General features: G+C 67.2%; 1 protein-coding gene across 3 annotated transcripts in view; it reads right to left on the bottom strand.

Moving 5' to 3' along the window:
• The window catches only part of PLEKHG5 (pleckstrin homology and RhoGEF domain containing G5), a 35,985-nt gene extending 26,717 nt beyond the window's left edge, over positions 1-9,268 (bottom strand). For 2 of the 3 annotated variants that reach the window (XM_036025235.1, XM_036025236.1), the window contains exons 1-2: positions 9,250-9,268; positions 550-629 (exon numbers count right to left, since the gene is read on the bottom strand). In XM_036025235.1, the coding sequence (XP_035881128.1) occupies positions 550-573 (24 nt within the window). In that variant the 5' untranslated portion in view covers positions 574-629; positions 9,250-9,268. Of the gene's footprint in view, positions 1-549; positions 630-1,453; positions 1,599-9,249 lie in introns of those variants that run through there. The other variant, XM_036025239.1, reaches the window with a different exon arrangement.
• Positions 9,269-12,429: the final 3,161 nt, after the last annotated feature.

Below are 12,429 nucleotides of genomic sequence, written 5' to 3' on the forward strand. Positions count from 1 at the left end.
GGCACGATGCCCAGCGCGTCACGAGCAGCAGTGCTGCGTCCTACGGCCCATCATCCCTCGGGTCTGCCTCCTCCCAGCTTCCGGGCCCTGGCCCTCTGGGGCCAGTCAGTCAGCCCCAGGGCCACAGCCACTGTCCCGAAGTCCCACAGTGCCCCTGACCCATTCCCAGGCCAGGAGAGTGGCCTGGCGGCACAGGGAGAGAGCGGGCCAGCTGGGCTGGAAGGGGGAGGCCCTTCCCCCTGCGGAGGAGCCTCAGCGGCCTCGTCCGTGATGTGGGGCCACAGCTCCCGACACCTGGGAGGCTGCAGTGCAGGAAAGGGCTTTGGGGCACCCCTGTCGCTGCTGCCCCTGCTGTGGTAGCCCTCCCACTCTGCTGCTCCGGAGCCAGCCGCCCAGTGTCCCCAGCCGCCCGTGACCCCAGACGGCACCGTGGCTGAGCCAGCTGCACCCTCGCCCAGGTCCCGTGGATGTCCGTGCCCGGGCAGAAAGGACGATTAGAGCCCTGTCCCCTCCCCTCCCAGCAGCCCCCGGGCCCCCCCGGCTCCCTACCTTGGCCGCTCGCCCCTTGTCCATGCAGCCGGGGTTCTGACAGCGCAGGCCCCTCTCCTCCGCCGCCAGGCTCCTGGCGTCTGCGGGGGAGACAGCAGAAGGTTATCAGGCGGGTGGGGCCCAGGGAAGGGTGCGCCCCAGACAGGGGCACCCAGGCCCCCCCCCAGGGCCCCGGTAGCCTCCCCACCAGAGGATGGGTGGGGCTGCCTCCTCAAACCTCCCTTCAAAGGAGGTCAGTGTCCCTTTCTCTTTTAAATGGCAACTTATCTGCTCGGGGATCTCTGTGTTCTGGTTGCTGCTCCCCAGGGAAGCTGTCCAGATTCCACGGGGAGAAGTGGCTTTGGAAATGCGCTCCCTCCTCTGTCCCACAAGTATGCGGGGGTGGCTCAGGGACCTCGTGGGGCCCCTGACTTCCAGGGGGATCCCTGCAGGGCTGTTGGGGGGCAGGGGGCCCTCAGGGGCCAGGATCCCTTCCTGCCCCTGCCCTCCACAGCGTCTGTCCAGACGCCCTTCAGAGGCCCAGGTGCCCCCCGGACCCGCTGTCCACCTCTGACCCAGAATCCGGCCCCCCCCCAAGCCGCCTCTCTTCCGAGGGGCTGGGGTGCAGCGGCGGAGGGGGCTGCCAGGGGACAGAGAGGCTGCGCGCCCTGGCAGGCTTGCAGGGCCAGGGGGAGGGGGTGCTGCTGACGCGGGCCCCAACATGGGGGCAGAGTTTGGGTCCCCTGGTTCCGAGGCCGAGACCGGAGTCCACCTACCACCTCGGGCACGCCTTCCCCGGAGGAGGGGGGGACCGAGCGCCCCACCGCGGCGCCCCCTCCCCTCCCGCCCCTTCCCCGAGCTGGCGCGGAGGCGGCGGGGCTGGTGGGCCTGCACGGCAGGGAATGGCCAGGGGCCCCGCACTCACCCATGGAGGAGGCGCCGGGCGGCCGGGGACGCGGGCAGGGTGGCGGACGCCGCGGGCCGTCCTGGGGGAGCGCGACGGCGGCGGGGACAGGCGGGGGCGCGCAGAGAGGCCAGAGCACCGCGGCCGCGGGACCCTCAGCGGCGGGAGGCGGGGCGGGGCAGGTGGGCGGCGGGCGGAGCCCGCGCCGTGGCCCCGCCTGCGGGGGGGCCGGCCTCGGAGGCCCGCGCCCCGCCCTGCCAGCCCCGCCCTCACCGTGGTGGGGTGTCTGCTAGGGGCGCCCGGCGCTCGCCACCCCAACCCCCCTCTGGAATGTCGCAGGTGTGACCAAAGGCCGGGGTCCCTCCGTCCTCCGACCCCCATAGCCCCCCAGCCACCACAAATGGAGACCGACACCTCTGCTTTGGCGGGTAGGAGACATTTTCTCCATCTCCGGGGAAGGGGGAACACAGGCGTGTCAGAGGACTTGGCCGCGTCTCCTGGTCCAAACGGGGCCACCGAAGTGGGAACGCAGGTCAGGACACCTCCCCGCGCCCTCACCTCCCCCCTGCCCCCGGGAAAGCGCCCCCGCCCATTCATTTTTAAATAATGTTATTATTGATCATTTATTTATTTATTTAGGGAGGAAAGGAGGGGGAAAGAGAGGGAGAGAAACATCAGTGTGTGATTTCCTCTCTCGCGCCCCCAATTGGGGACCTGGCCTGCAACCCAGGCACGTGCCCTGACTGGGAATCGAACCCGAGGCCTTTCAGTCTGCAGGCCAGCGCTCAGTTCACTGAGCCCTGCCAGCAAGCACTATTGATTGATCTGAGAGAGACATCGATTTGTTGTCCTACTTATTGATGCATTCATTGGTTGGTTCCTGTAAGTGCCCTGACTGAGAATCGAACCTGCAGCCTTGGCGTATGGGGACACCGCTCTAACCAACTGAGCTACCCGGCCAGGGCGAGCCCCTCCCCCCCCCCCCCACTTCAGCAGTGCCGTCAGGGATGGGGTCAAGGCTCCACAAATGGGAGTGGGCTTGGTGGCTACTGTTGCTTCCCTGACATTTACAAAATGCCAGGAAATGCAAGCACATACAGAGAGGTGCAGCGGTCAGGAGGACACAGCTCGGAATCGTGTTTCGCCGCCACCCAGGCAGTGCCCCGGTCGAGCAGAGGGGCATCGCCGGCCCTCCTGCAGAAGCCCCCTGCGGGGGGCTGCCCGGCTCCCTGCGAGGGAGCTGCTGTCCAGACGTCTGACTGCACGGGGTGCGTTTTGCCTGGTCTTGTACTTTATGTAAATGGCATCACGAGATACTTGTCAGCATTTTAATGGTTACAAAACACTTGCGCTGCAGAAACAGAGCCTCCGGGAGACGAGAAGGCCCAGGCCCCACCCCCCAGAGGGACAGAGGCTGGGAGACCCCGTTCCACGCCCCCACGGCTGCCAGAGCTCTGGGGGGATGAGACCCAGGCCGGGGAGATCCAGTTCCCAGTGGCACCTGGGCCCCTCTCCTGTGGCCCCTTCCCCGTGGGCCTCTCAGCCAGAGGAGGGGGCCTGCCCTCCTGCATGCATCCCTTACATGCGTTGGCCGGGGACTCCGAGGCGACCAGAGCCCAGCCTCTGCCCTCCAGGGCTTGTGGCAGAGGGAAGCGTGTGGGCCCCGTGCCTTCTGGAGTCAACCAGCAAACACCCCAGGTCCCCGGAGGGCCTATACCATGTGTGGAGCCCAGAGCCGGGCACTGGGGACCCACTGGCAGCTGCGACCCTGACAAGCCTTGGGGAGCTCACTGCGGGGCCTGGCAGGCCGGGGGACCCTTAGGGAGGGGACTCGGGGACAAAGCTGACTCAGGGAGCATCTGCACAGAGGGCTCCAAGCGGCTTGAGGCTTCGAGGCTGGGCGGGAGCCAGGGCACAGTGTCCCTCGGGCGACCTGAGCGGTGCGAGGTCACCCTGAGGCCACCCTGAGGCCACCCTGAGGCCATCAGGCCTGACCGGCTGCACTCAACTCACGGAATCCCAGTTCAGCTTTCCCTTCGGGGTCTCTGCTTCCCAGCGCTGGCCAGCTGGCTCAGCGGGTTAGAGTGGCAGTCCCCAACCTTTTTGGCACCAGGGACCGGTTTCGTGGAAGGAAGTGTTTCCACAGACTGGGGTGGGGGTGGTCCACGGACGGGAGTCAGGGGAGACAGGCACGCCCACCGCTCACCTGCGGGTGTGCGTCCTGGTTCCTAAGGTGCCAGCCAGGGACCGACAGGGTCCAAAGCCTGGGGTGGGGGGGACCCCTGGGTTAGAGCATCGTCCCTCCCGGATTGGCTGGTCTGCGGGTGGAGCCCCGGCTCATACAAGAAGCAACCAATGAATGCATTAGTAGGCGGAGGAGGCCCGGCGAGGACCCCGAAGGGCCCTGGGCCAGTGGTCTGCGGGCTGTGCCCCAGCCCTGCCCGCCAGGTGACCGGGGGCGGGGGAGGCAGGGTCCCTCACCACAGCCGCAGCAACCCTCCCCGCCATCGGGGTCTCCACAGGGACCTGGGCCCTCTGTCAGCTTCGGGGGTGTTCCCCGTGCACCCTGCGGGGGGCTTCTCAAACTCCTCCAGACAAGGTCCGGTGCTGTTGACCCCAGGTCCCTGGGTTCTCACAGCTCGGGGCCCGGGGTCAAGTTCTTGCACCCTATGCCCCAAGACTTCTGGGTTCTGGCTCTAAATCCCGTGCCCTCCAGCCCAGGGTTCCGGGGAGCCACCTCCCCAGCCCTGTAGGCCCTGCTGGCGTGACTGGTTCAGGTCACAGCTGCTACAGGGCCACCGCAGCCATCCCAGGGTACCAAATGTGTGGGTTCCAAAGTTCTTCCAGGCACCGGGGTTCTGCCCAGCTGGCCTCTCTGGGCTCCAGTCCTGGGCTCCAGCCCCCTCAGGGTGCTCAGCCTGGCTTTGAGAGCCCCCCCCCCCCCCCCCCCGACTCCAGACTGCTGCTGGGTCCCAGCTCCCCTGGGCCCTAGTGCCCTGTGTGTGCTGAGCTGCAGGGTCCACCTCCTGCATCCAGCAGGTAAACTTCCTGCAGCCCCCAAACACAGGGAAATGGGGAAGGGCCCTGGCGGGTCTGGGGTCTCTGGGGACTGGGGGGTGGCGGGTCTGGGGAACTGGGACAAGTCTCCCCCACCACAGGCCTGCCACGAGCTCCCCTCTAGGCAGGCTGCCCATGAGCAGCCCTGCAGGCAGGGGGCGGGGGGGCTGGCTAGGGGACGGGTGGACCAGGCGATGGCCTACCCTGCGCAGATCGATTGGGTCCGAGGTGGCCACCTGACCCAGCGCAGCCAATTAGATTCACTCTCTTGAGAACCTGAATTGAGACAGGCAACCCCTCCTGGGCCCTTAGAGCCCTGAGATGATCAGGGAAGGCCCGCCTGAGTGGACACAGAGCCCCGCAATCGTCGGGGAGCAGAAATGAGGGGACCCACAGAGGCAGAGGGTCCATGGAGAGGGCCCTCTAGAGCAACGAGGGAGGGGCAGCGGCTCTGTGCCTGCCCTTGGTCCCTCCCGCCGGCCAGCTCCCACCTCCTGTCACGCCCCTCTGACCTGAGTCAGCCTGCACAGGTGTCTGGCCGCTCGTCCCTGGCCAGACCCCAGGCAGACCTGCAACCCTGAACTTGCTCTACCCCCAGCATGCTGGAGGCCGCCTGTCTGGGTCTAAAACGGCCCAGCTGCCCTCCCAGCTCCTCCAGCCTCCACCGACCCGACCCGGGGAGGGCCAGGCCCCCCAGCCAGGCAGACGAGCCCCCCCACCAGCCCTGCCCCCACCTCTATCTCAGTCCCAGGGTGTCGCTTTGCCTCTCCTGTGACGAGATCTCTCCCACCACGGGCCAACAGGGCGTCTGGGCAGAAGCCGGCCTGCAAACACGTTTTCTTTGGCTGAGCACCGTGCTTCAAAAGAATTTGAATCGGTTGCCAACTCTGAAAAGTCAGATTTCACATAAAAATCCAGATTTCTGGCTTCTCTGCGCAAACCAGAGGAGCCTGGCAGCTGCGAGCCCATATTCGCGATGGCTCCAGTCTCCGAGCCGTGTCTGCTTTGGACTGGCACGCACCCTCCCACCCTCCGCACTCCCCACCACTCCCTATCGCCTCCCTCCTGCCCCTCCGCAGATGGAGCTGAGCGTCTGACGTTGGCCCAGCCCTCCCCGGCTCTGCCCCTGCCTCATCCTCCACTCCACGGGCTACTGACGGCCTGCCCACTCTCAGGGACCTAAGTTAATCCCAGAGAACTTCAGGAAGGCCTGTCCGTCTCATCGTATCCAGATGCCAGATGAATCTCTCCCTCCTTGACCCCACTGTCCCGGAAAGGACCTTCGAACTGACCTGCTCTTTTTGACCTGTCTTCCCCCGCAGGTCACCCAGGGAACACCGCCACCGACCCATCGACCCCGTAGCTCTGCCTCCACTCTCGCCTGCTGGGCCCTCCGCTTCCACACCCAGTCCCGTCTCACCATCCGACCCCTGCAGCGTCGCCCGACCCCAGGTGGCCGGCACTGGCCACGGCAGCCACTGAGCACGGGCCGCGAGGCTAGTCCGCCCCGAGGGTGTGGCATCCACCCTGGGTTTTCATCACCAAGGGCAGACGGGGGGGAAGGGAAGGAGGTAAGGTCTCGCCGGTGACTGGTTACACCGATGGCATGTTACAGCGATGGTCACGTTTGGGACGTGCTGCGTGAAGCCAAGGAGATCATTAAAATGAGTTTTCCCTGCTTGTTCAGATTTAGTGCTTTGGGGATGTGGCTACTAGAAAAGTCTTAAATGGCGCAATCCGAGTTGGCGAATGGGCAAGTCTACCTATCCGGCGGTGCCGTTCCATGTGACACTGAGGCGGAGGTGTGCTGGCTGAGCCACGTCACAGGCGGGGCCACCGAGTCTCAGAGGGTGGGGCCACCGAGTCTCAGAGGGCAGGCCAGCTGGCTCCTGGGGGATGAGGCAGGACCCAAACCCGGGTCCATGAGACTCCCGGTCTGTGCTCCCAACCATTGGGCCACACCGCCCCATGGTGCCCCCATGGTGCCTGGCACAGTTCGGTGCTTGGCACCCATGAGTGGATCTCTCCGTTGTCACTTCAGTGCCCCCTTTCCCAGCTGGCCCCAGGCTGACACAAGTGTGCAGGAAACCGGCCTTGTTGGCCTTCCTCGGGTGCCCCCCTCACCTGTGAGCCCCCTCCAATGAACCCGTTAGACCCGAGAAGGCAGAGCCTCCCTGCCCACCATCCCCCAACCCCAGGTCTGGCCGCTCCCAGCAAGCAGTGTGGCCTTGAACGCCCCGCCCACTGGAGCCCAGCCTTCACTGCAGCCTCTGCGTGCTTGGGCAGCTGCGGCAGGCCGGGCCGGGCCGGACCTCTCACCAGGGCAGCCGGCGGAAGGGCAAGATTTGCCCACCCCTGGCCAATGGCCAGAAGAGCATGTTCTGGGCAAATGCCAGCGGCCCCAGGGACCTTCCGCTACCCCTGCCCCGACACCCATCGGAGAATCCCAGGTGGCCTGGCCAAGAAACGCGGCCCAAGGCCCCACAGGGTATCCTGGGGAGGACCGTCCCCTGGGGAGAAAGGAGTGTGGGCCACAGCCCCACCCCTGGACCAGAACACCTCTGGCATCTTCCCCTGAGGCCCGGAGGCCCCCGCTACGGCCCAGCCCACCCACAGCCCCCCGGCTCGGTGAGAGGAGCGGGGAGGACGCACTCAGAGCTCCTTCCTGGGGCTGGAGAAACTGTCCGCACAGCTCCCACCCCCCCGGCCCGGTGCCGGCCGGCCACTTCCTCTGGCTGAGGCTGCTGTGGGCACCTGCCCATCCGTCCACCACGGGCTTCCTCTTCGGGCTCCTCGGGGGAACCGAGAGTGGCCAAGAGGGGAACAGGCGCAGGGCTGCGGAAACGGGCTGGAGATTCCGAGTCAGGACAGTCACCCTCTGGGCACGAGCCCCGCCCCCGTCACGGGGCTGGGCTGGCACTGGGCTGGCCACCACCCACCCTCTGTGGGGCCCGGCCAGGGCCCGGCCAGCTGCAGCAGACAGAGCTCACACAGGCCGCTGTGTGCCTGGCCCGCCGCCCCGGCCTGCCTCGGCGGCTCACCCCCAGGGTCCGCTCGGGTGCCGTGCCCCCACCCCCACCGTGTGCTGGGGCCTCTCTCCCAGCCGGGGCACAGCGGGCATGGGGACACGGGGGTCAGCGGCGCCCTGTCCTGGGCTCTGACACTGAGGGCCGCAGTTGCGTGTCTGGGTGCAGCCACTCCAGACCTCGCTGAGCCTCCCCTTCCAGAAGGGGATGCTACGAATCGTCCCTGCCTCAAAGGGTGGACGTGGAGAAGCCAGGAGCCGGGGCTTTCGAAAGTCCTGGCACCGGACAATTCCCCTTAATGGGGGCTGCCTGGCCTGGGGATTTGTGGGGGTCAGGTGGGCTTCACAGAAGCTGCTCCGGAGCCATGCGGAGTGGCCGGGGCACCCCGCAGAGGACCCAGCAGCAGTGAGCGTGGGCCCCCCTCTAAGACAGAGGGGAAGGGGGAGAGCCCTGGGAGACCAGGGTGCACTGCCTGTCTGCGGGGGAATGGAGACCCTGCTGCCTCCTGGGCTTGTGGCTGGGCCTGGCCAAGTGACCTCAGGCAAACCTCTGGTCTCCACACCACGGCTGAGGACCTCAGCCACCTCGCCTGCCTCGGGGAGACAGGACCCTGCCGGGCGGAGCAGCACACGTGGTCAGGACGCCCCCAGCCTGCCCCTCAGGCACCCTGTCCCCAGCCCACCCTCCGCCTCCAGGACGGCCCTCCCCCCAGCCTGGCTGCCCGCCCAGCAGCCCCGCCTGGCCCTCCTCCGCCCCCTGCCCAGCATCCGGCTCCTCCTCTCACGTCCGCCCTGCCTGCCTGCTGCACACACTCTGAAGGTGTCCGGGGCCCTGTGCCCACCCTCCCACCGCCAAGCAGCCACATTCCCCTGTCCACTGCGGCCAGCAAGACTGGAAGCAGGAGGGGCGTTGCCACACGAGGGACCCCTGTCACTCTCCTCTCTGGGAGCAGCTTTGTGGAACTCACACCCCAGGTGGCTCCCTTCCATGGCAAACCCCAGGCCTATCTGTCACACTTCTGGTCCCCTCTGGCCACCGGAAGGTCGGGGAGGCTCACGCAGGGTGGGGACGCTGCGCCAGGAGAGGCTCCCGCTCCCCTGGCCTGGGGCCCGAGATGGGGTGAGCCGCAATGATGTCACGCCCAGACGGTGCCCCCGTTCTGTGCCATCCTCGGGGGTCCTCTCAGCCACCCCACGATGCCCATTCACATGGCCTTCCCAGCATCCCACGCCTGGGGAAAGGCCGGTCGGCACACAGACACAGGCTGCGGGGCTCCGCACACCAGACCCACCACCTGTCCTGCCCTTCGAGGGCCTCGCTTCCTTGCCTGCAAGGGGGGGTAACGGGAGAAATGACACGTGTCCGGGGCCTTGGACATGAAGGTTCCAGACTCATCCCATCACTTGCTCCCGATAGTGGGGTGGAGGGCAGAGGCGGGGCCAAGGCCTGAAGCCCAGTGCCCTGGCTGCCCTGCTCCAGGCCCAGCTGTCGGGGCCCCCACTGCCCAGCCCAGCAAGCCCACCTCACTGCCTCTGAGACCCTGGGGTCCTTCCTTGTGATTGGGCCCCTGTCCCCCACCAGGGGGGGGCCTCAGGAGGGACTCTGGCCCCCACACCACTGCTGAGCGAGGAGCTGGCAGTGGCTGGTACGTGCTGACCGGGCGCAGGCTCTGGCCAAGGGGCAGACCAGGTCTGACAGTCCTGACAGTCCTCCCGGAAGGGGGACCACACCTACCCCCAAGGTCCTCGATGATGTCCAGGGTGGAGCTCCAGGAGAAGCGCTCCCCGGCCCCCAGCTCCAGCCCGGCCAGGGCGCTGGGCAGGGCCTCCAGCTCATAGGCGCCCCGCTTCCTCCAGTAGAGAAACATGCTGAGGCCCGGGGAGGCCTCCCCACCGGGCCCGCGCCCTCAGAGGCTGGGTGGCCTCGGGGACCCGGGTCCCCGAGGCCCGGACTCAGTGGGCACAGGGGCTGCTGCAGAGGGGCTGTGGGGACCCCGGGGCTGGCCTTGGGCCGGCAGGCTCGGCCCTCCCCAGGGACGGGGAGCATTCTGGGAGCGGCCGGGGGCCCTGGAGCTGACCAATGGCCAGGGCCCCGGCCCCACACAAAGCGCCTTTCTTCCCCTCCTACAGACATTTTACAAATTTCGACTTCCCGGCCCCCTCGGAGTCCCCGCGGTGGGGCTGGGCTAGGCTGGCCGTCTGGGGGCAGCGGAGGCCCGGAAAAGAGTGCAATTGTTCCGTGGTCTCTCGGCTAAGATAAGTTTCCAGAGGAGAAAAATGTGCTGCCCCGGGAGCGATCCCAGCGCCACATCCACCCCCCCCCCCCCCCCCCCCCCCCCCCCCCCCCCGCGCCCAACCTCCGACCCCAGCCCCAGCCCTAACTGGGCCTGCAGGATTTCTCAATGAGGAGTGGAAGCGCCCGTGCGGGTGCCGTGGAGCAGCCTCCGGAGCGGTTTTCAGCCGCCTGACTCGGCACCCTCCCCAGGAAGCTCAGGACCCATCTCCCAACTGCGCTGAGCCAAGGCCTTGCGGGAGGCTCCAGGGGTCAGAGGGCAGGAGCTGCCGGCCAGGCCCTACCCGCAGGCGGCCAGTGAGGCCCGGAATCTGCCCTCTGAGCTCTCACGGAGGGCCCGGCCCCTCCCTGGACTGGCCAGGCTGCACCAGGCCGCCCCCACCCCCACCCTCGGACTGTGCCAGCGGCACCACAGGCAGCGCCGTGCGTGGGGCCCTGGCAGGCCGAAGGCGTGCAAAGAGCCTCTGGCATGTCCACACGGAGCTTCTGTGCCCCCGGCACCGTGGGCACGAGGGTGGGGACCCAGGGGTGGGTGGGGGCAGGGAAGGGCTGGCGGGTAGAGGAGCATGGGGGGTGCGAGCCACTCACGAAAAGAACCATGAGAAGAGTTAAAAACAGCCAACAGCTACACAGAAAGTGAAAGTTACCAGTCAATTTATTGCCAAGCCTTATAAAAAATGGCATCTTTTTATCTTTTTAGGAAATGAAAACGAAAACCCGCAGCTGCCCGGCAGTCTGGACAGCTGGGCCTGCCCTCCTGTCCGAGTTCCCCCCGTGGCAGACGAACCTGGGTCCCCCCGTGGAGGGGGGTCGCCCTCTGGCGCGGCTGAGGGCCCAGGCTCAGCTCACACGCAGCAGGATTTAGAGCTGGACCCAGGAGTGTCTGGCTTCAAGGCCACCTGAGGGCCTGGGCAGCCGCCTAGGGCACAGGGCCCGCGGTCGGGGGGCAGTGGGTCGTCAGCCTCGTGGGGACCCAGCAGTGCCGTGCTGCGGTGCCGCCTCTGCCTGACCCTCCTGCAGCCCCAGCCTTCCAGGGCCGCCGAGGAGCTGGCCCGCCGCAGCCAGGTCGGGAGAAGAGCCGGGGCAGAGGCGAGCATCCCAGATGCCTGGCCCCAGAGAGGCACGAGGCCTGGGCAGGAAAGCTGGCAGCAGAGGGCTCTGCTTTCCGGGGGTGGGTGCACCCCAGGGCTGTTGCAGGGGGGAGGGTGGCTGTCCAGGCAGCCCGAACACGCCTAGCGGAGGGCTGAGATGCCAAAAGGCGGCGCAGTAATTCAAACCATCTGCCTGCCTGCCCTCCTCCTTGGGCTCAGGGCCCGGGATGGACGGACGCAGGCCCCCTCGGCCCTGGGTCCCTGGCACCCGCGTGGCCTGGGCCTGCGTCTGCGCCCACAGGAGGTTGGGGTGCCCGGCTCGTGTTCGCGGGCAGGTGGCCAGTGTGGGGGTGTCAAGCCGAGCTTGGGGAGTGAGACAATCTGTCCCTGGCCGCCATGGCCGGTCTCAGGGTCCACCCATCGTAGGCTGGGGCCGCTGGGTGGGGGTGGTCCCCAACAGTCCCTCTGTGCAGGACCTGGCGGGCCCACTCTGGGTGACAGTTGCAGAGCAGCCAGCCCCAGAGCAGCCTTGTGGTGGGGGAGGGGGAGGGGCGAAGATTTCTGCCCACCCTCTGCTTCCAGGGCAGGGGGCGGGGGTAGGAACACAAGGAGCTTCTGCCCCCCTGCGAGCACCCACCTGCAGAGGCCCAGCTGCACCCCTCCCTCCCCCGCTCTCCGGGGCGCATGCGCCTCATCCCCAGGTTCTCTCTGTCCCCAGCCAGGCCTCCTGCTTCCCACCTCCCTGCCTCGGCTGCTGCCAGCCCGTCTGCCAGGACGTCCTCTGGCTCCCACAGAGAGTCACCCACACGTCTTCTGTCTGGGCCGGAGGTCCCCCAGCCCCCGCCGTGCCTCCTTCCCTACACACAAGGGCAGGCCGGCGAGCAGGGCGGTCAGGGCGGGCCCACCAGGCGGGCAACAGGGCCCACCGTACTACAGGGTGCCACACCAGCCCTAGAGCCACGAGGGACCGATGACAAAGGCTGGGGGACACCCCTGGCCTTTCAACGGTCTGGGGGATGCCAGGAAACCAGACAGTAGGCAAAAAAAAAAAAAGAAAAGAAAGAAAGAGAAGAAAGAAAAAGAAAAAGAAAAGAAAAGAAAGGACCTAGATGGCTGGTGAGGAGGCCCACGGCTGTGGGGGTCTTCACGGCCCCTCTGAGGTGGCAGTGTCCCTTGAGGGGGTGGGGACTATCTTGCTCACTGTTGTGTCCCCAGCTCCAGGCTGGCAGTGTGACCGACCATGGCTGCACCTCCCCCAGGCCAGAGGCCCCCCCGAGTGCCATTGCTACCTTGTCCCCTTCGGTCCTCAGGCCCACCCCGGGGGGCAGGCGCTGTCCTCCCCACACAGGGGCGAGGAGGCTGAGGCGGGACCGGGGCAACCTGCCCAGGGCCATACAGACAGAACAGGGGGACCGGCTGGGGGGCCACCTGGCCTCAATGACACAGTTGCTGCAGGGGACGGAGGAGCAGCCGGAGGTGGGGCAGTCCACACTGGAAGCCCACCCTCCCGCAGCCCCGGGCCCCCTCTCCC

This window comes from Phyllostomus discolor, chromosome 5 (genome assembly GCF_004126475.2).
Source record: "Phyllostomus discolor isolate MPI-MPIP mPhyDis1 chromosome 5, mPhyDis1.pri.v3, whole genome shotgun sequence".
In the NCBI taxonomy this organism is placed as follows: domain Eukaryota; kingdom Metazoa; phylum Chordata; class Mammalia; order Chiroptera; family Phyllostomidae; genus Phyllostomus; species Phyllostomus discolor.